General features: G+C 39.5%; 1 protein-coding gene and 1 pseudogene across 1 annotated transcript in view; both read left to right on the top strand.

Moving 5' to 3' along the window:
- Positions 1–9,984: 9,984 nt before the first annotated feature.
- The window catches only part of TRPC4AP (transient receptor potential cation channel subfamily C member 4 associated protein), a 71,717-nt gene continuing 56,944 nt past the window's right edge, over positions 9,985–24,757 (top strand). Inside the window, exon 1 of the mRNA XM_055343756.1 lies at positions 9,985–10,193. Within this exon, the coding sequence (XP_055199731.1) occupies positions 10,026–10,193 (168 nt within the window). The 5' untranslated portion in view covers positions 9,985–10,025. The remainder of the gene's footprint in view (positions 10,194–24,757) is intronic.
- LOC129498674 (U4 spliceosomal RNA) lies at positions 20,509–20,619 on the top strand (annotated as a pseudogene).

Here is a 24,757-nt window from a genome sequence, read left to right on the forward strand (position 1 = left end):
TTTGATGTACTGCAACTTAAAGAAAAAAAAACAAAAACAATGGTTATATAAGATGTTAATATTAAGGAAAGCTGGGTGAGGATGTAAGGGAACTGTACTATCCTGGCAACTCTTCTATTAACCTAAAATTATTCCAAATAAAAATTTATTTAAATAAAAAACAGAAAAATGGTATCAATCATCCACTTATTCATCAAGTTCTACTCAGAAGGGTTTTGGGTTGTTTGTAAGACTCAATCCACCAGAGATTTAGAATTTGTTGCCTCGGAGGAGGTGCCAAAGAATTGTCCTAAAGGCTCCGAGCCAGTGGCTTTTACTTAGGTGTTTCTTTTTAAAAATACATTCTTTTGGGTTGTTTCCAAAGAAAGATTTCAAAAAGAGATGGAGCCTTTGCAACTTTATTGGAGTAATTATACAATTCAAGGAAACAAGGCTTTGAATGTGTTTTGAACAGTATTTATGTTCAGAGGGGGAAAATAGTAATGATTGCTTTATCCTTCTATCAGATGCAATCTGCCTAGGAAGGAAAGAAACCACTAGGACTAATAACAGAAAAATTACTACAAAGGTTTGTAAGCAAGGGTTAAATTGTGAGAGCCTGACAAGAAATCCTCCAGAGTTCTGAAAAGGGCAGCAACTTAGTCTTAAGGAAAATGTGGGATTTGCTGAGTGGGGGGATCCTACCCTTAGCATGACAGGGGGCTCTAAGGATCCTAGTCTTCCTGGAAGATGGAGGGCATGTGGAGGAACCATGGGATCTGGGGTTGAATGCTAAAAATGCCAGTTGGAAGCTGCTGAAATTTACATAATTACAGACAGAAATTTTACGTGATAATAACATAATAATAATATTTGGGGGGCTTATTTTGTGCAGGGCCCATATTTTGCAACTTAGAACAATCCATTGAGGTATTTTCTCCATATGCACATAAGCAAATTGAAGCTTCAGAAAGTCAAGTACAGTAGTTCCCTTCTATCCTGGGTTTCACTTTTTGTGCCAGCTTAGTTACCAGTGGTCAACTAGGATCTGGAAGCAGGTGATCATCCTTCTGAGTATTGTTAGAAGGTCAATAGTGGCCTGACAATATGTGACAGTGCTTCACTTCATCTCAACATGTAGGCATTTTATCATCTCACATCATCACAAAGAAGGGTAAGTACAGCACAATATAACGTGTTGAGAGAAAGACCACATTTATGTAACTTTTATTACAGAATGTTGTAATAATTGTTCTATTTTATTACTTGGTATTGTTAATCTCTTAATATGCTTAATTTATAAGCTAAGTTTGTGACCACATACATTTATTTATGATTGCATATATTTCATTTGCTGTGAAAATTTGTTTATGAATCCCCTGTTTCATGACTCTTTGTTGACAAATTCTTGACACAGTGTCTGGAAGCACACATACTAGGTCTTTCTTAATGTTATTTGTTTTTCTTTCTTCCCTTTGCATTTCTATAGTTTCTGATACATAGTAGTTGTTAAGTAAACTAACTTGAAGGCCAATCCAAGAATCCTGGGGCAGAATTTGTGTGTGTGTGTGTGTGTGTGTGTGTGTGTGCGCGTGTGTGTGCGCGCGCACATTTTTTTTGGGAAGAAACCATTCAAGCTTTTATCATAAAAGGGTCCTAAGCTTCTAAAAAGCTAAGAGCCACTGTTGTAGATTAAGGAATGACTGGCTGTGGAAATGAGGGGAAAATCTACACCTATGGGTATTGAAGCAGAGGTCTCGAGAGACTGTATTTAATGAGCTCAGATCAGATTACATAGCTGGACAAGTTCAAGTCTCACAGGGGCTATTTAAAATTAGGATTGCCCCAGAGGATATCCAAAGGACACAGGAACTGGCTTGAAAGGACCACCACTAGTCATATTTGAGGCAATTTGAGCATTAAAAAGAATAATGAAAGAGACATCAAAACATACATCCCAAAAAACAAAACAAAACAAAACAAAACATACATCCCCCAAACTTGTATAAGAATGTTCAAACTTGTATAAATTTGTATAAAGATTAGCTTTACTCATAATAGCCCCAAACTAGAAATAACCAAATATCCACCAACAAGAGAATGGATAAACAAATTGTGTGTTTTCTTTTTTTTATTTTTTTATTTATGATAGTCACAGAGAGAGAGAGAGAGAGGCAGAGACACAGGCAGAGGGAGAAGCAGGCTCCATGCACCGGGAGCCCGACGTGGGATTCGATCCCGGGTCTCCAGGATCGCGCCCTGGGCCAAAGGCAGGCGCCAAACCGCTGCGCCACCCAGGGATCCCAAATTGTGTGTTTTCATACAATGAAATACTTCCCAGAAGTAAAAAGGACTGGACCACTGATACAGTAGAATATGGATGAATCTCAAAAACATACCAAGTGAAAGAAGCTAAATACAAAGACTGTATGTTTTTACTGACATGAAGTTCTGGAACACTCATAATGAACCTATGATGAAAATCAGAAGAGTGGTTGTCTGGAGGGCAGGAGTTGTCTGGCAAGGAGCATGATGAAACTTGATGGAGTGATAGAAATGTTCTACGACCATTGAGGTGTTGGTTACACGGGTATACACATTTGTCAAAATTCATCAAATCAAGCACTTAATACTGTGCATTTCACCATATGTAAATGATAAGGAAAATAAACTAACAAGAGTAAAGGACTGTAACACATTATTAAAAAAAAAAAAAAAAAAAAAGGCAGCCCCGGTGGCGCAGCGGTTTAGCGCCGCCTGCAGCCTGGGGTGTGATCCTGGAGACCTGGGCAAGTCCCACGTCAAGCTCTCAGGCTCCCTGCATGGAGCCTGCTTCTCCCTCTGCCTGTGTCTCTGCCTCTCTGCCTGCCTCTCTCTCTCTCTGCCTCTGAATAAAAACAAAACAAAACACATTACACTGTGAGTTCATAGTGATACCCCAGATAAGAAATGGAAGAGTTGCTTTTCTTAGGAGAATACGATCTAATAAAAGGGAAAGAAATAATAAAATTACAAAATCACAATTTTGCCACCGCTAGCATGTAATCCAGGCAAGATTGCCAAAAGATGATAAAAACTACTGAGTGAAAGTTGGGGAACAGAATATTCTCAGTCTTGAAGGGCAGTTACTTATTAATTACAAAGTAGGAAATGTACCTTTTTTGTTTTTGTTTTTAGATTTTTTAAGTAATCTCTACTCCCAACGTGGAACTCAAAACTTGCTACCCTGAGATCAAGAGTTGCATGCTTTACTGACTGAGCTGGCCAGGTGCCCTGAAAATGTACTTTTCCAGTAAAGACATTTGGTAGATAACCACATAAGCGAAGAGATCAAACTTAGCATTATCCATAATAGGATAAACTTATGTTATTTCCTCCCGATGTGAAGCAATAGGAAAGACATGTCATCACCTTTGTAGTATTCTTTCTAAAAAGTTGAGCCCTAATCTAATCATGGGAAAATAGCCAAGAAGATCCAGATGGTAGGACATTCAGCAAAGTTGGACTCTTAAGAATTTTCTTTTTTTTTAAAGATTTATTTATTTATTCATGAGAGAGAGAGAGAGAGAGAGAGAGAGAGAGAGAGAGAGAAGCAGGCTCTATGCGGGGAGCCCGACATGGTACTCGATCCCGGGACTCCAGGATTGTACCCTGAGCCAAAGGCAGGAGCTAAACCACTGAGCCACCCAGGGATCCCCCTCTTAAGAATTTTCAATGCTATGAAGGACAGAAAAGATGGGGGACTCTCCTAGATTGAAGGACACTAAAGAGACAAGGCGTTCAAAAATCATGATCCTTGATTGAATCCTGGATTGAGGGGGGAGAGACTGTAAGGGAACATTCTGGGGGCAATTGCAGACATTCGAATATTAAATATAGGGTAATGTTATATCAACATTATCTTTCTTGGGTATGATGATGTCATGGTTATTAAGAGCATGGCCTTGTTCTTGGAGATATATGCTAAAATATATGTATATATATGTATACGTATGCAGATTGATAGGGAAAGAGAGAAAGAGTAGATATAATAAAACACAATGTTAACAATTGTTGAGTCTAAGCAAAGAAAATGTATGTGCATTGTATCACCCTTTCAACTTTCTGTAGATTTGAAAATTTTCCCCTAAAAAGCTGCAGGAAAATAAGAGAGTGCAAATAAAGTACTTGGCCAATGATAAATGCTCCAAAAAAGGGTAGGTCTTACACAAGAATATAAGGTCCATAAAAGCAGAGACTTTGGTTTTTTATTTAGCACATTATTCCTAGCACCTACATCAGTGCCTGGCACTTACGATGGTACTCAATTAAAAAAAAAAGATGGTACTCGATAGTTTTTAAACAAATCACTGAGAGACTGTACATTAGAAATGTTAAGATTAAAAAATTATGACTGAAATACCACTCCAGGACAACGTAACTACATGGGACAGCTGTTTCTGTGGTCTGAGTATAGCTGTGTCAGTTGTTTTGATTAAAATGACTTTCCCATGATTAAAAAATATTTTAAAAAATTGCCCCAGAAAAGCTTTCTGCCGAACTGAGTTTGGTAACTCATTTACAAGAAGTAATAGTCTCTGAGTAACATCAGCATGTTTGGTTAAACCATTTGGGATTACTATAAGAAAAAAAAAAAGTACCAGTTTAAGACCTTCATTTTTTTTAAGGCTGACCCAAATTGACATCAACTGGCTTCTTATAAGAGGGGTACTATGCCCTCTGGTGGTAAGAGATACACATCTAGTTTCTCCGAGAAAAGCCTGCAGAACAGAGATGAAGTGGAAAAAATGCCTTTACTCAGAGATTTCTGAAAACTTATCTCCTGACTTCCTAGACACATGGTGACCTTAAAGACTGAATTTAATGTGATAATTTTTGACTCCATGAATAGCCAGCTTTGGGGAATGCTGTGCCGGGCTGGACGGAACAAGGTACAAATTTAGGAATGGCAGAGGTGACTTTTGGTAGTTGAGTCAAAGCTTAGGTGGAAAGACTTGTTCCCAGCATGATGAGTGTCAAGAGAAACCTGAAGGGCCATTTGAACTGTGAAATTTGTCAGGATTCTATTTCCTCATTCATTCTGACAAGGATGAGCGTATACTCCACCACAGACCTTGGGAAGAACTCTAGGCAGAACCCTGGGCTGTGATTGTCCAGGGAAGACTGGGCTCCTGCCCAGACAGCTCACCAATGCCCAGCGTGTATCCCTGGAAATGCCTTTTCTTTTTTCTTAGTTTCTGACATTAAAAAAATTATTTTTCCTGAGTGTAAAAATAATTCATGGCTGATAAAGAATAAGTAAGTGGCATACATATGCAGTGGAATATTACTCAGCCATGGAAAAGAATGAAATCTTGCCGTTTGCAACGACATGGATGGAGCTAGAGAGTATTATGCTAAGTGAAAGAAGTCAGTCAGGAAAGACAAATACCATATTATATCACTTATATGCAGAATTTAAGAAACAAAACAAAGGGGAAAAAAGAGAGAGAAAGAAATCAAGAAAAAGGCTCTTAATTACAGAAAACTAATGGTTACCAGAGGGAGGAGGGGAGGTATGGGTTAAATAGATGATGTGGATTATGGGGAGTGCACTTGTGACAAGCACAGGGTGATGTACAGAAGTGCCGATTCACTGTATTGCACACCTGAAACTGTTACACTATATGTTAACTGGAATTTTTTTTTTGCTTTTTTACAAGATTTTTATTTGAGAACGAGAGCAAGAGTAAGAGCGAGAGCAAGAGGGAGAACATGAGCAGGACAGATAAAGAAGCAGACTCACCACTGAGCAGGGAGCCTAAGGCAGGGCTCGATCCCAGAGTCCCGGGGTTATGACTTGAGCTGAAGGCCCAACTAACTGGAATTTAAATAAAAACTCTAAAAAATGACACATGGCCTATGTAAAAAATAATAAAAAATATTAATAGTAAAAATCACCTGAAATCTGTCTGCATTGTGAAAAACATCATTGGCATTTTTATTTATTATTTATTTATTTATTTAGAAAGATTTTATTTATTTATTCATGATAGTCACACACACACAGAGAGAGAGAGAGAGGCAGGCTCCATGCAGGGAGCCCGACGTGGGATTCGATCCCGGGTCTCCAGGATTGTGCCCCGGGCCAAAGGCAGGCGCCAAACTGCTGCACCACCCAGGGATCCCCATCATTGGCATTTTTAAAAAATATTTTATTTATTTATTTAGAGTGAGCAGGAGAGAGAGGGAGAATCTGAAGCAGACTCCTCGCTAAGCCCAGAGCCCAATTCGGGGCTCAATGTCATGACTGGGAGATCATGACCTGAGCCAAAACCAAAAGTCAGACACTTAACTGACTGAGCCACCCCCCATATCCCCCCCCACATCCACCCACACTTGATATTTATGATGTTTCTTTTAGGTAATTCTGTGCATATAAGCACACAGAGTAGGAATGTTGACTATTGACTTATACATTAATGGGATCATAATATGCCTATTCCTTTATAACTTGCTTTGTTTTTCTTTCAGTGGTGAGCATTTTCCTATCCAGTTATAAATATATACTCTTAAAAGTTTTTAAATGTTAAATTATGAAAGTTATATATACTCATAATAAAATGCAAATAACAATATAAAAATTAGGAAAATGAACATTCTTCCCCCACCTTCTAATCCCATTCCCCAGTGATAACTACTTTTAACTATTTTATGCACAGTCTTCTAAATTTTGCAATATATACATAAATTATATAAGTAGATAATTTTTGACATAAATGGGATCACAAGATACATGTTGGTCTTCAGTGGGTTTTTTCATTTCATGACTGTGTCTTGAACATCTTCCCATGTCCATGTGTATGTAATAGCTGCAGAGTATTCTGTATAGATATGTTTAGTCACCTTCTGATATTTAGATTGTTTTCAATATGTTGATATAACTGCCTGAATATTCTTTTATTCTTTTTTATTCTTTTTTTTTTTCATTTTCATTTTATTTTCTTAAGCCTAATATAGGGCTTGATCTCATGACCCTGAGATCAAGACTTGAGCTGAGATCAAGAGTCAGATACTTAACTGACTCTTAAGCCACCCAAGTTCCTCATCACTGGCTATTCTAGTAATATATCTTGGTATACCTCTTTCATTGTTGCTAGAACATAAATTCCTGGAAGCAGATCAAACGATATGCATGCTTAATATTATTTGAAATCTTAGTATTTTATTTTGTAAACAATGATATTCAATGACGCTACTATATTTCAATTATATTGAAATATTAGAATCTATTTAAACATGCTATTTTATGGTGATGTTTCTGTTTTTACAATCACAACACAATAAGCATTTTTGTATGTGATCATCATTTCAAATGATATTAGAAGAGATGCCTAAAGGAGTAATTACTGAGTCAAAAAGTTTGAATTTCTTTTTTTTTAAAGATTTTATTTATTCATGAAAGACACAGAGAGAAAAGCATAGATATAAGCAGAGGGAGAAGCAGGCCCTCTGGGGAGCCTGATGTGGGACTCTATTCCAGGACCCCGGGGATCATGACCTGAACCAAAGGCAGATGCTCAACCACGGAGCCACCGAGGTGCCCCCAAAAGATTGGACTTCCTTTAACTTAATTCACATTCCTAAAAATTGTTTTCCAGAAAGATATAGCAATTTATGTTCTGACCATCAACATTCTACTATTAGTAAAATTGAGGATGGACATCTTTTTTGCACATTTACTAGTCATTGACTTTTCTTCTGTGAATTGCCTGTTCATTTCTATTTTTCTATTGGGTTGTTAATTCATTGACCCAATAAACAAATATTTGATCACCTGTTGTGTTAGGTACTATTATAGGTGCTGGAGATGAATATGACCATAAACAAAACAGACCAAAAATATACTCTAGTCAGAAGTAGGAGTGCAAAAAATAAACAACTGTATGTCAGGTGGAGATGGTGCAAGCAAATAAAGCAGGTAATAAGATTAAGAGTGTAAGAAATGCTATTTTATATGGGTGGTCAGGGAAGGTCTCCCCTTGAACAGAAGCCTGGAGTACATGAGGAAGCAATCTATTCAGAGCTTCCTGGGAATGAAAACTTATGGCAGAGGGCACAGTATGTTCTTTGTAAATTCTGGATATTAACTCTTTCCAAGAATATCTCTTGCCTTTCATGGTTGTTTATAGTGTCCTGTATGGAAGTTTTAATATTGTTGAGCTCAAACTTGTCAAACTTTTCATATTCATGATTTCTGGGTTTTATGATTAAGAAGAACTTTTCTACCCCCAAATAATAAAAGTATTTTCACAGGTTCACTTCTATTATTTTTATGCTTTGATTTTTTAACAGCTTTGTTGAGGTATAATTCATGTATCATAACATTCACCCATTTTGAGTTCACAATCCAAACCACTATAGTTTTAGAACTGTACTTTCATTTCACTTTATATATAGCTTTTATCTATTTATTTGAGAGAGAGAGAGAGAGAGAATCAGAGTGTGCACACACACATGCACATGTGTGGGGAGAGGGGTAGAGGGAGAGAATCTTCAAGCCAACTCCTTGCTGAGTTCTGAACTGACTTCAGGCTCAATCTCACGATCCTGAGATCATGACCTGAGCCAAAATCATCAGTCAGGTGCTTAACCAAGTGAGCCACCCAGGTGCTCTCATTATATATAGCCTTTAATATGTCTGAGATTCATTTTAGAATGTGGTGTGAAGCGAAAGACCTAAGCTTTTCTTTCTTTCCCTATTGATTTGAAATATCCTCTTTACCACATGCTCAACTTCCATGTATCCATGGACCAGTTTCTGGTCCCCCTGTTCCAGTGGTCAAAAAGAGACAGGGTTTTATTTGGTCCGTGGAATTTTCAAAATTTGGGAACTTCACATAAAAACCCAGATATTTGGCTTTTCTGGAAAAACCAGAAGCTCCAGCAACTATCTGCTGGAAGCCAGTAGAGACCAATCATTTTAGATGGACATTGTTGCCTGCCCCTTTCCTTTCCTGGGAGGGGTCTTGTAACATAAACAGCAGGCATGTATGGGGCAAACTGGGATAATGGTCACCATGCCTGCTGTCCCAGCATAATTATTAATTGTGTCTCTTTTCTTTTAAAAGTGTTCTGGTTTGGGTGATAAATAAGACACAATCTCCACCATTCCTCATTGCATTCCACCGAGGCACTCTTTCATTAATGGTACAAGACCCCTTTCAGGAAAGGAAAAGGGGAGGCAACAATACAATCCTGACACAGAGGCTTGCCAAAAGAATGATTACATGGGCTCAGAGTAGAGAGAACACATTGTCTGGTGGGGAGAAATTAGGACAAGTTTCCCCTAATGGAGGATAAGAGGTCATAATTTACCGATCCCTTTCCATTATTTCACTTAACTTCACAACCTACCCACTTACACAACTTCGTCAATTTATTTCTGCATGGATTTGTTGTCTTCTGCTGTAGCCTGCATTCCAAAACAGGGACCTAGTTAGTCTGTTTTGCTCACCACTGTATTCACAGTGACGGGTTCTGGCCGAGCACAGAGCAGGCCCCTAGGAACTACTTACCGGCTGAACACGTTCCCAGGAGCTATTGATCGAAGGAACTAAAAGAAAATTAAGGGGCAGAGAGCCGAGGTCCCTCCGCACCAGTCAGAGGCAGAGAGAGGCAGGCAGGAATCAGGCTAGGCAGCTTGATTCCTGGACTGGAGCCCAGGATTTTTCCTAGCCAATTGGCTGTAACCTCGCAAAACAGGCAAGAAATGGGAGGATGCGCACGCAGAACTTGTCTTTGACCTCGGGGCACCTCGCTGAAATGCTGGACCGAGCGGCTCCAAAAGCAAGCGCTCAGAAAACGCCACATCTGTCTTTCTCACCTGCCCCGCCTGCGAGCAAGACTACATTTCCCAGAAGGCCCCGCGGCGCGCACGGCCCCTGCCACGCGGCTTGCGCCTCCGCCGTCGGCCCGCTGGGGGCGCTGCGGCGACCCCTCCGCCGTCCCGTAGAAATCTCCGCGGCCCCGGGGCCGCTTGCTTCCTGTTTGTCGGACGAGGAGACATGGCGGCGGCGCCGGCGGCTGCTGGGTCTGGGGCCGGCCGAGGGCGACGGGCAGCGGCAACGGTAGCGGCTTGGGGCGGATGGGGCGGCCGGCCGCGGCCTGGCAACATTCTGCTGCAGCTGCGGCAAGGCCAGCTGACCGGCCGGGGCCTGGTCCGGGCCGTGCAGGTACGAAGCCGGCCCGGAGGGGCGGGGCGGGGCGGACCGGGCGGGAGCTGGCGGGGGGCCGGAGAAGAGGCCTTTCCAGGCCGCCGCAGTATGGGCCCGACCCCTCTTGGCTGGCCGCGGGGCCTTCCTGCAGGCTGTCCGGATGCTGTCAGCCGCCGCGGGGCGGTGGGCAGCAGCCGGCTGGAGGGCCCGGTTAGGGGCTGTGCGGCACTGGGCTGCATCGGGCATCGATGGCGTGTACCAGCCCTGGGCCGGGCTCCTGGATCCTCCCAACACTGCGCCACGTCTACACATCTGGGAGACCCTGGACGAGTTTGCTTTAGCTTCTAAGGGTCTCGAGTTTCTCCCCCGTGAATTGGGCGGTGGGTCATTATTGCAGCCCCCGAACGGTTCTCAAGCCTATCATAAATGTCATTCTCTCAGAGAGGCCTTTGCTTGACACTACTCCCCACCCTGGTTCCAAAATAGGTCCCCATTGTTATTCAGTCACAGCCCTGAATTCGTTTCGCTCACATTACTTTCTTAGTCTGTAATTACATATTTCTTTGTTGTCTACCCTTTTTCTCGCCTGTATCCCATGTTAGGCTGAGCTCCAAAGGGTGCAGGGACTGTATCTGTTTTGCCGACGTCGAACGTCATGGTTAAGAGCGAGGACTTTGGAGTCAGGCCTGGATTCAGAGCCTTGCTTGAACAAGTTACCTTTTGGTGCCTCAGTTTTCTCATTTGTAAAATGGAGCTGATAATTAGTAACCTGCCTCCTAAGGTGCAGTGAGGATCAATGGAGACATTTGTGTAAAGCGTTAAGTGCATTTTTGTTGCTTAGTAAGACTTGAAGGATAATCAGTTAATGCTGTACTTGGTATCTGGCTTATAATAGGGGCCCAGTATATGATTAGTACTTTTTGAATGAATGAAGGACACTGCTTTAGGGTAAGGCAGGATGAAAAGACCTAGGTAGGGTCTTCGCTCCCCCCCCTTCATTCCCAGAACTTAGGTTGCAAACACACCTGTAAAAAACTTAATTTAAAGACAGCTTTTGCATATAAAAACTTTTTGAAGGATACACAAAAAACTAATAAAGTGGTTGGTGGAGTGGGTGGCAATTGAGTAGATGGGGGAGGGATTGGGAGTGAGATTTTTCACACTATACTACTATATAGCCATTTCAATATTACTCATATCATTAACAGGACAAAATAAAGATAAAAACTAGGTGGTCTCTGTGTTAGTGGGTTACAGATGAAGAACCAGTTCTGGGTGAGCAGTATTTTCCTGAACATCAGATAATCATAGTTGAGCAACTTTTTCCCCCTTGCTTTCTTCTCTATCTGCCTTCACATCCTGGAAAGACTTGCTCTTTAAACCAGAATGCTTTACCTAGCTGGGTTGTAGAGACAGGCAGAAAAGGAGCTAACTCACCTTCACTGAGTACCTACTTCAGATCAAAGATTGTGCAAGTATACAATGTCTTCATTTAATCTTCAGTCTTTTGAATGAGGTGTCAGGACTCCTCTCAACACAGATGAGGCTCGGAAAATTTAGGTGATCTACTAAACACCCTTTTTTTTTTAAGATTTTATTTATTCATGAGAGATGCAGAGAAAGAAGCAGGCTCCTCATAGGGAGCCCCACTCGGGACTCGATCCTCAGGAGTTGGGCAGACGCTCAACTCCTGAGCCACCAGGCCCTACTCAATACGCATCTTGCAAATCCTTTACATTCTGAGGGCAGTAGGGAGCCACAGAAGTCATTTGCAGTAATAAATGAGGCAATTTAGGACACTTAATTTGTTTCCAGTGCTGGATGACTTGGAATGGGAGATTGGAGAAGCTCACCAGATAGAAGGGTGCTAGAATATTCTTGAGCCTGGTTTAGGCTGATTATTGTGGTAATCAGTAGTTGTATGCAGGTGTGAAAGCTCTTTTAGAGGTAGGATGGAGAGATCTTCCTAAAACCCTCCTGATGATAAAGTGGGGAATTTCATCTTTCAAATGTATCCTTTCTTGGTAACTTATCTCTTCCTTGTCCCCCACACTCCCTTTCCCCACATTAGAGGTAAATTCTTTCCTCAAAGGCATTTCATTTCCATATCACAGTAAGCATGCCCATTATGGCATATAGTATACTGGGAAAGACCAGATTGGAAAAAAACCTTAAGTTGTGATGAACAAATAACATGAAGTTTCCCATTTTACCCATTTTTAAAAAGATTTTATTTATTCATGAAAGACAGAGAGAGAGAGAGAGACAGAGAGACAGAGACAGGCAGGCAGGCAGAAACAGGCAGAGGTAGAAGCAGGCTCTATGCAGGAAGCCCAATGCGGGACTCGATTCTGGGATCACACCCTGAGTCAAAGGCAGACACTCAACCGCTGAACCCCATCTTACCCATTTTTTACTTGTACAATTCAGTAGTGTTAAGCATATTCACATTGTTGTGAATCAGATCTCCAGGATTTTTTCACTTTGTTAGTCTGAAACTCTTCCCATTAAAAAAAACTCCCCTCCCACCCCTTGGCAACTACTATTCTACTTTTTGTTTCTAGGAATTTGATGACTTTCTGTACTTCATAGAAGTGGAATCAAACAATATTTGTCCTTTTGTGACTAACTTATTCCAATTAGCTTAATGTCCTTCATCCATATTGTGGCATGTAACAGGATTTCCTTGAAGAAGACCAGACTTTGAAGAAAGCTGGACCTGGATTGAACCCTAGTTCCATTACTTACTAGTTGAGTGACCTAGGTTATGTTATTTAAACTTCCTGAACCTCTGTTTCCTTATTTCTAAAAAGGGAATCTGATGTTCATAGGGGTGTTCGGAAGAGTAAGTGACATCATATGTCTAAAAAGCTTGGCCAGCGTGAGGCAGATAGTAGATGTTCAGTAGTAGTTGCCGTCAACTTGTAGCTATTAGACTGGGCTTCTTAAGGGATTTTGTGTCTGCAGAGCCTAAAACAGTGTTAGGCCCTTGATATACAGGACTCAGAAAATTGTTTGAATTGAAATACTGTTTGTGAGAGCTCAGTCTTCCTCTTCCTCAATCCTGTCTCTGCTCCTAAACTCATGGCTTTAAAGAGTTTTTAAGAGTCAGATAGCCTAGGTTTGAATTCCAGCTCTGGTACATACTTGCTGTCTGTGTTTGGGCAAGTTACTTAATCTCTTTATGCCTTAGTTTCTTCATTTGTAAAGTAGGGCTAATTATGAGACCTAGTCTGTAAGATTGTAGTAAGGATCAAGTGAGTTTATACATATAAAGCACTTAAAATAGTGTTTTAAAACATAGTAAGCATGCTATAAAGGTTAGCGAATATTGTTTAACAAATACTCTATATCCTGATGGATCCTAAATCTGATTTCCATCCAGATTTCTCTCGTTAGCTCCAGATGGGTATATTTAAATATCTTCTCAGCACCTCCACTTAAATGTCTAGTGGGCATCTCAAACAGAGTATGTCAAAATTCCTGATTCCTCTTCCACCAAACCTGATTCTCCCCAAGGCTTCCCCATTTCCCTAAATGGTTTTTAAGTCTGGGAGAAGACTGCAGACCACATGATTTAGAACAGACCTGTGCTGGGTGGATTTTAGGGTGTCTTACTTTTTCTCCCACTTAATTTGTCCTCTGTCAAGGTAATAAAGTAATGCTGGTGTAATGCTTTAGTACTTATGGATCCTTTGTACATTTATCAGCACATTTGATCCTTTCGGTAAATTAGATCTTACAAATCCCTTGCTTGAGGTGCCTGGGTGGCTCAGTCAGTTAAGCTTCTGCCTTCGCCTTAGGTCATGATCCCAGAGTCCTGGGTTCTAGCCCCACATTGGGTTCCCTGCTCAGCGGGGAGTCTGCTTCTCCTTCTGCCCCTCCCTCTGGTGGTGTGCATGAGCTCTTTCTCTCTCAAATGAATGAATGAATGAATAAAATCAATCTTAAAACCCCGACAAATGCCTTGCTTAAAGCCTCCAGTGGCATCCCACGCAGTTAGAATCAAATCCATGTTCCTTACAGTGGGTGCACCAGACCTGCATAATCGGTAGGAATCGAGAGAAAGGGATACAATAGGCAAACCTTGGGCTCAACGCAGAGTAACTCACACAGGTCATGACCCACCACCCCTAGAGCTAGTGCTTTTATTTGGCAGTATGATGACAAACTAAATTATGGCATCCTCATTCTCTTTCCCAAATCCCAGTCATTGCTTTCTTTATGATTACTGGCATATCTAAATTCTACATGAGTGTTCACGCTTTTTCTTGAGATAGACGCCTTTTTTTTTTTCTTTTTCAGTAGGCACAGCTTGTTTTAGCCTCAGCCTATGCATTAGTATTTGTGAAACCTAAGGGTTTAAGTTAATATAGTCTTGCCTGTCAAGGGTAATTTGGGATTGAAAAACCCCAGGATAGGATAAATTCTCGTAAATTAAAAATAATAAATACTATTCGTTTTAACAGGAAGTTTTTATATTTACAAGCCATAAAATTCACTCCTAACTATATTGAAACAAAACAAATCCCGTTAAAGTGGACACAGGTATTCCTTAGTTAATAGTTGTTATTAGAATAATGTAACGAAGAATTTCATCTTCGTGAATTATTTTTTAAGACAGGTATTTATTTGCACTTAATATTATGACATAAGATATTTTACACTTAGGACTAAACAAATAAGATAAACATTTATGTTTATGGAATTCAGCCATTATTATTTATTTATTTTAAAATATTTTATTTATTTATTCATGAGAAACATACAGAAAGAGAGGCAGAGACACAAGCAGAGGGAGAAGCAGGCTCCATGCAGGGAGCCTGACGGGGGACTCAGTCCTGGGTCTCTAGGATCCCGCCCTGGGCTGAAGGCAGCGATAAACGCTGAGCCACCTGGGCTGCCCCAGCCATTAATTATTTAAAAAGAAAAGCAGTAAAGACAAAATAAGTCAATGAAAATTAAGTGCCTGGAAATGTCACATCCACTGAGCTCGTTGACAGCTTAGGCAGCATGATGTAAGAGATTATCACTGCTATAAACTGTCAAACCACAAGTACTCCAAGAGAAGAAACCCATACAACACCTGCCAGTAATTCAGCTTTGAAGATGACTGGCTTGGTGGTACTTTCATCACAGTACTCAGCTGTTCACAATGAAAACATCCAAATGATTATTTTTAAATTGGATGGATCTCTTTTTTCAAAAAGAAAGCTTTAGAATTTGGTACTAAACTATAAGCACACAACTTGTAAGACAGTATAGAAGTGGTAAAAGAAATTCCTTGTGTAGTTAAATATTTGGAATACGATAGGAAGGCACTTGGGTGGCTAAGTTAAGTGTCTGCTTTCTGCTCATGTCATGATCCCTGGGTCCTGGGATCAAGCCCCATGTCATGCTCCCTGCTCAGCGGGGAGCCTGCTTCTCCCTCTCCCTCTGCCTCTTCCCCCTGCTTGTGTGTGTGTGCATTCTCTCTCTCAAAAAAACAAATAAAACTTTTTTTTTTTTTTAAAGGGAATATGAGGGCAGCCCGGGTGGCTCAGTGGTTTAGTGGCACCTTCGGCCCGAGGCATGATCCTGGAGGCCGGGGATCGAGTCCCATGTCGGGCTCCCTGCATGGAACCTGCTTCTCCCTCTGCCTGTGTCTCTGCCTCTCTCTCTCTTTCTCTCATGAACTTAAAAAAAGGGGGGGGGGAGCTCTCTGGCTGTCATGAGCCTTGTAACTAAAAATGGCCATGACTTGCCCCACTTTTCACCCCCAAATTCTACCCTCCCCACACAACCAATGTCCACACTATAGCTATTTGTTTTGCAGGGGAAGGGTCCTACAGGAAACAAGGTAGCCAGTATTTCTAAGTAACATGCTTTTAAGGCTATTTCTTGACTTTCTAATTTTAGACATTATTTGTTAGACATTATCTGTTTTCTTCCCTTGTAAAACTAGGATTTAATTCACAACACCTATGCCACATATTTCTTTTTCATTCTACTAATGTATATATCACAATTTGGGTTGTTGGTGTTAAGTATTTATATGATGATCACGATGATAACATTGTCTACAGTGGAGCCATAGAGTATAGTGTTTGCTTTGTATATTATTTTGTTTCTCTTTGAGTTAATAGCCACCATCCACCCCCCATTTTTTGAATTGAGATCTAAATATAGTAAAATGCATCCTTTTTAGTGTATACAGGCATACTTTTTGTTGTGCTTTGTCTACTGCACTTCAAGAATACTGTATTTTTATAAAATAGAAGATTTGTGGCAACCTTGCATCAAACAAGTCTATTGGTGCCATTCTCCAACAGCATTTACTTCGTGTCTCTGTCACATTTTGGTAATGTTCACAATATTTCAGACTTTCATCATTATTATAATGATCTGTGATCAGTGATTAAGACTGAAAGATCAGATAATGGTTAGCATTTTTTAGCAATAAAGCATTCTGTAATAAAGGCATGTACATTTTAGACATAATGCTATCTCACATTGACTACAGTATAAGGTAAACATAACTTTTATATGCACTGGAAAACCAAAGAATCCATTTGATTTTTCTATTGCAGTGGTCTGGAACTGAACCCACAATGTTTCTGAGGTATGCCTGTAGTTCTGTGAGTTTTGATGAACCCAGTTGTGTGACCACCACTACAGTTAGGCCTTTTATAGACTGTAATTGCAATGGAACTGTACCGTAGGTAGCCTTGAGTCTGGCTTCTTTCAGTAGAATAATCTCGTTCTTTTAAAATTTGCTTGCTTTTGTGTGCTTATAGTTTAGTACCAAATTCTAAAGCTTTCTTTTTGAAAAAAGAGATCCTTCTTGGAATTCTCCATCTTCCTCCAGTTTGGACTAGTTCCTTGCTAGGACAGCTATACATCTGAATTCTTGGGATACATCTTCACCAAATTCAAAGTGTTTTATTTTTTTCATGGTTTTTTTAAAATTTTTATTTATTTATGATAGTCACAGAGAGAGAGAGAGAGAGAGAGGCAGAGACACAGGCAGAGGGAGAAGCAGGCTCCATGCACCGGGAGCCTGACGTGGGATTCGATCCCGGGTCTCCAGGATCGCGCCCTGGGCCAAAGGCAGGTGCTAAACCACTGCGCCACCCAGGGATCCCTTTTTTTCATGTTTTAGATCTTTGTTTCATGAATCCTGTATTGGGGGAGTGCATTCTCTAGTAGCCTCCTAAGAAAATGTACATGAGAGGTGGCTTTTTTTAAAGCTTGCATGTTTGAAAATGTCTTTTATTTTTATACTTGTATATTAAGTTTAGCTGGGTATAAAATTCTAAGTTGGAAGTTATTTTTCCCTTAAAATTTTAATGGTGTTATTCCATTGTCTTTAAGCATTTGGTGTAACTGTTCTGTTTCCCATTCCTTCATATATGACCTATTTTCCCACCTCTCACCCCTTGAAAGGATCATCTCTTTCTCTGGCATTTTGAAATTTAGTCATGGTGACTATCTTTCTTTTTATTCATTGTGCTGGACATTTTGTGTAGATATACATTAAAATATGTAACAACTAAAAAATATATAACAACTGTAAAAAAAAGTCATGCCTATCACCTGACATTAATTTCCTCTACAAAATGCACTAAATGGGGATGCCTGGGTGGTTCAGCAGTTTGGCTCCTGCCTTTGGCCCTGGGTGTGATCCTGGAGTACTGGGATCGAGTACCCCATCGGGCTCCCTGAATGGAGCCTATTTCTCCTTCTGCCTGTATCTCTGCCTCTCTCTCTCTCTCTCTGTGTGTCTCTCATGAATAAATAAGTAAAATCTTTTTTAAAAAATGCACTAGGGATCCCTGGGTGGTGCAGCGGTTTGGCGCCTGCCTTTGGCCCAGGGCACGATCCTGGAGACCCGGGATCTAATCCCATGTCAGGCTCCCGGTGCATGGAGCCTGCTTCTCCCTCTGCCTGTGTCTCTGCCCCCCCCCTCTCTGTGACTATCATAAATAAATAAATAAATAAATAAATAAATAAATAAATAAATATGCACTAAATGTTCTCTTGGGGGTCATCCTGTTTTTATTCTTTAATTAAAAAAATATTTTAGGGTCTTCCTATTTTTAAAAGCCATTTTCTTTCCTGTGATTATGTTGGGCTATGATTGTTTTGGAGAACTTTATGGAATAGGGGAGAGTTGAGTTGGTTCTAAAGAATGAGTAGAATTTGCACAGAGTGGTGGAGATATTTCTGGCACTAAGAACAGCACTGAGAAAGTCCTCCCAATTGGCCATTAGAAGACAGGGAAGAGACAGTGAAATGTTTGTATGGGAGATACTGCAAGATAAGTGTAGATATGTTGGAAATGGAATGGGGAAGGTAATTAATATTTATTGAGCATCTGCTGATGCCATTGTTCAGAGATTTATTTATTAAATATTTGACCTACAAAAACCTTTATAGTAAGTAATACCACAATACCCACATACCTACTACCAAATTTATGCTAGTACCAATATATTTAATGTCCCTTTCATCTCATTCCCTCCCTACCAGAGGTAATATATGTTTTGAATAGATAACATATGCACATACACATACAGGTTACAGAGAAAAGTAAGTCTCCCTTGCAAATAGCCCACTACCCCTTCTGCTAGCACTTTCCAGTTTTGCCTCCAGAGGCAGCTATGGTTACTGATTTCTTGTGTATCTATATAGAGACATGTTAAATTTAGAAAAGTAAATGTCTCTATATATCTTTTTTTTCTTATACAAGTGGTATCATACTGTATATACTATTGTGCATTTATCTTTTTTTGCTTGAAAATGTATTATAGAGATCCTTCCATAATCAGCACTTACAAATCTATTTTGTTTCAGGCATTTAAAAAACTTCTTGTGGGGATCCCTGGGTGGCGCAGCGGTTTAGCGCCTGCCTTTGGCCCAGGGCGCGATCCTGGAGACCCAGGATTGAGTCCCACGTCGGGCTCCCGGTGCATGGAGCCTGCTTCTCCCTCTGCCTATGTCTCTGCCTCTCTCTCTCATTCTGTGTGACTATCATAAATAAATAAAAATTCAAAAAATAAAAATAAAAAAATAAAAAACTTCTTGTGTTGAAATATAACATGAAAATGCACAAAAGATGTGTACAGCTCAATGAATAATAAAATCAAATATGTAGCAATCAACCTGACGACCTCTGTACCTCTAGTCTACTGCTCTACTTTTCTTTCTCTCCAAATGAAGTTAGTAGCCTGACTTCTAACATGTATTTAGGTATAGTTTTTATGCATTATATAAATATTTGTTAGATTCATTCATGATAATAAAGCTGTAGTTCAATAATTTTTATTGCTGTATGATATTCTATTAACACACCACAGTTCATTCCACCTTTGATGAGTATCTGAGATCTTTCCAGTTTGGGGCTTTTATGAGTACCACTTCTATGTGTATTCTTGTACATATCTCCTGACGCATATATGTGCAATTTCTTTTGGGTCTATACTTAGAATTGCTGGATTATAGGATATGCATGGGTTCAGCACCAGCAGCTATTACTGAACACTTTTCCAAGCGATTGTACTAGTTTATATTCTCACCAGCAATGTATGAGAGTTCCTGTTGTTTCATGTTCTCACTAATTCAAGCATGGTGTTGCCGGTGTTTTTAAATTTGGCCATTTTACTGTTGTGTGTTGGTATCTCCTTATAGTTTTGGTTTGTGTTTCCCTAATGACTAATGAAGTTAATCAGAGGTCTCTTGGCCATTTGGACATCCTCTTTTGTGGGTGGCCTGTTTAGATCTTTTGCACATTATTTTCTTTTTATTGATTTGAAATTCTTTTCATTTCCTGGATATGAGTCTTTATAGTGATGTTTTATAAATATTTCTCTCATTTGGTGGCTTGCCTTTTTAGTCTCTAAAAAGATATTTTGATGAACAGAAGTGCTTAATTTTAATATAGCTCATTGTATCACTGTTTTCCTTTATGGTTAGTGCTTTTTTTTTAAAGATTTATTTATTTTTTTAATTTTTATTTTTATTTATGATAGTCACACAGAGAGAGAGAGAGAGAGAGAGGCAGAGACATAGGCAGAGGGAGAAGTAGGCTCCATGCACCGGGAGCCCGACATGGGATTCGATCCCGAGTCTCCAGGATCGTGCCCTGGGCCAAAGGCGGTGCTAAACCGCTGCGCCACCCAGGGATCCCTTTGTATTCTATTTAAGAAGTCTTTGCCTACCCTATAAAGGTCATGAAGAAATTCTGTTTATTTTCTAGAAGCTTTATTGTTTTGTTTTTTACACTTAAAAATATGCTCCATTTGGAATTTATTTTTGGATGTGGTGTAAGCTTGTCCATAAAGATATCCAGTTGAGCTTTGTGCAGTGGCGGTATTGTAGCCAATGAGGTTTATCTGAGGCACGATTATTGCTAATTGAAAGATATCCAGTTGACCCCACGTTATTTATTCAAAAGTTGCTTATTCCACCAGTGCCCTGTGGTGTCTGTTTTCATGTCTGTTCTTTCTTTTTTCCACCAGTCTATTTATCCTTGTGCTGATACCACTTTGCCTTATTTTTTGTAACTTTATTCGTGTTGATTTTGGCTATAGTATATTGAATAGGAGTAACTTCTCCTACTTATCTTCAAGAATTCCTTGGCTCTTAGCCTTTTGCCATTTCTGTATACATCTTAGAATGAGTTTGTACATTTTTACAACAAAATTTTGTTTGGGATTGCATTCAATCTATTGAATACAATACAGTCATTTTCTCCCTTTCCCTCTTTTCCTCTCCTTTCCCCCCTCTTCACTCCTCTTTAACTGTAGATGTAGTATAAAAACAAGATAGATTTTTTAAAATATATTTATTTATTTGAGAAGGTGAGAGAGAAAGCACAGCAAGGGAATGAGAACAAGAGTAGGGGGAAAGGGACAGAGGGAGAATGGAGCAGCAGACTCCCCACTGAGCAGGGAGCCCAACATGGGGCTTGATCCCAGGACCCTGAGATCATGATCTGAGCTGAAGGCAGATGCATAATCCACTGAGCCACCCAGGCGCCCCACAAGATTGATTTTTATATCATTTTTGTATTTATATGGCCCTTATATTTTAATACATTACCTTTAGATTCTTTTGGATTGTATATGTGTACAGTCATTTGGAAATTTATCTGCAAATGAAGGTTTTATTTTGACCTTTCCAATCTTAAATTTTTTCTTTTTCTTGCCTAACTGCTGCCTGAGTTGAAGGGACATGTTCCTAATAGGGAAAGCCTTAAACAATTCACCATTAAGTATGTTTTTTGAAGGTTTTCTGTAGATACCATTATTTGTTCACTTCTTTTTTTTTTTTATGATAGTCAGAGAGAGAGAGAGAGAGAGAGAGAGAGAGAGAGAGGCAGAGAGATAAGCAGGCTCCATGCACCGGGAGCCCGACGTGGGATTCGATCCCGGGTCTCCAGGATCGCACCCTGGGCCAAAGGCAGGCGCCAAACCACTGCGCCACCCAGGGATCCCCTGTTCACTTCTTTTTTCAGTTTATGATGTTGAATTATACAAAGTGCTTTTTCTTCATCAATTGAGATGTTCGTATAATTGTTCTTTGTTTTCAGTGTGATGAATTACCTATTTTCCTTTACTTATGTTTTAGATGTCATATCTAAGAAACCATTGCCTAATCTAAAGTTATGAAATTCATGCAGATGTTTTCCTCTAAACGTTTTATAGTTAGTTTTAGCTCTTACATTTTAGTTTTTGATCCATTTTGAGTAAATTTCTGTATATGGTATGTGTAAAGCGGTCCATCTTCATTCTTTTGCTTATGGATACCAGTTGTCCTAGCAACATTTGTTGAAAAGACTTTTTTCCCCCTTATTGAATTGTGTAGACATTGTTGTCAAAAATCAGTTAACCATAAATGTAAGGATTTAATTTTGGAACCTCAGTACTATTCCCTTGATCTAGTTGGCTGTCCTTAGGCCAAAGGCTTGATTATTATAAGCTTGTAATAAACTTGGACATCAGAAAGTGTGATTCTTCCAATTTTTCAAGATTCTTTCCAATTTTTTCAAGATTATTTTGGCCATCCTGGGTCTCTTGCATTTCCATATGAATTTTAGTATCAGGTTGTCAATTTCTTCAATGAAGCACCTGAGATTGTTATAGAAACTGCATTGAATCAATATAGGGAGTATTGCCATTTTAGCAATATTAAGTCTATGAATATGGATAGCTTTCCATTTATGTAGGCTTCTTTTAATTTCTTTTAATGATATTTTGTAGTTTCATTTTACAAGCCTTGTATTCCTTTGTTACAGTTATTCGTAAATGTTTTATTATTTTGGTTTCATTATAAATGGGACTGTTCTTAATTTCATTTTTTGATTGTTTATTGTAGGTATATTGAAATTAGCTAATTTTTGCCTGTCGGGTTTTTTAAAAGATTTTATTTATTTATTCTGAGAGACACAGAGAGAGAGAGAGAGGCAGAGACATAGGCCGAGGGAGAAGCAGGCTCCCTGCAGGGAGCCTGAGGTGGGACTCCATCCCAGGACTCTAGGATCATGCCCTGAGCCAAAGGCAGACACTCAACTACAGAGCCACCCAGGTGTCCCTGCATATCAGTTTTTTTTTTAATTTTTATTTATTTATGATAGTCACACAGAGAGAGAGAAAGAGGCAGAGACATAGGCAGAGGGAGAAGCAGGCTCCATGCACCGGGAGCCCAATGTGGGATTTGATCCCAGGTCTCCAGGATCGCACCCTGGGCCAAAGGCAGGCACCAAACCGCTGTGCCACCCAGGGATCCCTGCATATCAGTTTTTATTTTTATTTTTTTATTTTTATTTTTTTTGCATATCAGTTTTTATCCTGCAACTTTGCTGAACACCTTTATTAGCTCTAATAGGTTTTTTTTTAAAAATATTTATTTATTTATTATTTATGATAGAAATAGAGAGAGAGGCAGAGACACAGGAGGAGGGAGAAGCAGGCTCCATGCCAGGAGCTGGACGCGGGACTTGATCCCAGGACTCCAGGATCGCTCCCTGGGCCAAAGGCAGGCGCCAAACCCCTGAGCCACCTAGGGATCCCCTCTAATAGGTTTTTTTAAATGTGGGTTCCATAATATATTCTATATACAAGATCATAGGATGGCAAATACAGTTTTATTTCTTTTCCATCTGGATGCCTTTGTTTCTTTTTCTTACCTAATTGCTCTGGTCTGAATCACTAGTACAGTGTTAAATAGAAGTGATGAGGATCAGCATCCTTGTCTTTTTTTCTGATCTTAGTGGGAAAGCATTCAGGCTTTCACTGTTCATCATGATGATAGCTGTGGATTTTTGGTAAATACCCTTTATCAGATTGATTGCATTGATTAATTTTCATATGTTGAACCAACCTTGTATTCCCGCAATATACCTAGCTTGGCATAGTGTATAATCCTTTTTATATGTTGATTTGGTTTGGTAGTGTTTTGCTGGGGATTTTTGTATCTATATCCATCAGAGATATTGGTCTATAGTTTTATTGTGACATCTTTGTCTAGTTTGAATATCAGGGTAATAGAATGAGTTAGGAAGTGTTTTATGGAAGAGTCTGTGAAGAATTTTTAGTTTCTCTTTAAATGTTTTGTAGAATTTACCAGTGAAAGATCTAGACTTGGGCTTTTCTTTGTGGGTAGTTTTCTTTCCCTTTTTCTTGTTAAATCACTGATTCAGCTCTTAGGTCAGTTTCAGTTGTTTTTTTCTTTCTAGAAGTTTGTCCATTTCATCTAGGTTATGTAATTTGTTGGCATATAATTGTTCCTAGTACTTCTTTATGAACGTTTTTATTCTCATATGGTTGGTAGTAATGTCCCCTCTTTCATTCCTGAATTATTTCAGTCAGTATTGAGTTGGTCATTATAACTAAAGTTTTAATTTTATTGATTTTTTTTTCAAAGAACCAACTTTTGGTAATTGTAGATTTTTCTTGATAATTTGTTTTCCATATCATTTATTTTTGCAATAGTATTTTTTCCCTTTGTTTCCTTAATGCCTGTTTGGAGTTTGATTTATTCTTTTTTAGTTTCTCATAGTGGAAGTACAGATTATCTGAAATCTTTTTCTTTCCTTCTTTCTTTCTTTTCCTTTTTTTTTTTTAAAGAGATTTTATTTATTCATGAGAGACACAGAGAGAGGCAGAGACGGGAGAAGCAGGCTCCCTTCAGGGAGCCCAATGCGGACTAGATCCCCAGACCCCAGGATCACACCCTGAGCCAAAGGCAGATGGTCAACTGCTGAGCCACCCAAGCATCCCTCTTTTTCATTTTTAATGTAAATGTCTATACCTGTAAAATTGTAAATACTGCTTTTACTGAGTCCCATGAAACCATGTTTTTTTCTTTTTTTTTTTTCCTTTCGAGGAAAGGAAAGATGGTTTCCCGTTGTTTTTGGACTTGCCTTGATTTGAACTAGCTTGAATGATAGGAAATTGCTGACATTCAGTCACTCTTTTACCTACAGAAATGATAATGCCCTTGATTCACTCACACAAATTACTCTCACAAACATTTCATTACCTCTGTATTACTTCTGTATTTTATTTTTACAATCTGAGAAAACAGGCTCAGGAAGGATG

Source organism: Nyctereutes procyonoides, unplaced genomic scaffold, assembly GCF_905146905.1.
Source record: "Nyctereutes procyonoides isolate TBG_1078 unplaced genomic scaffold, NYPRO_anot_genome, whole genome shotgun sequence".
In the NCBI taxonomy this organism is placed as follows: Eukaryota; Metazoa; Chordata; class Mammalia; order Carnivora; family Canidae; genus Nyctereutes; species Nyctereutes procyonoides.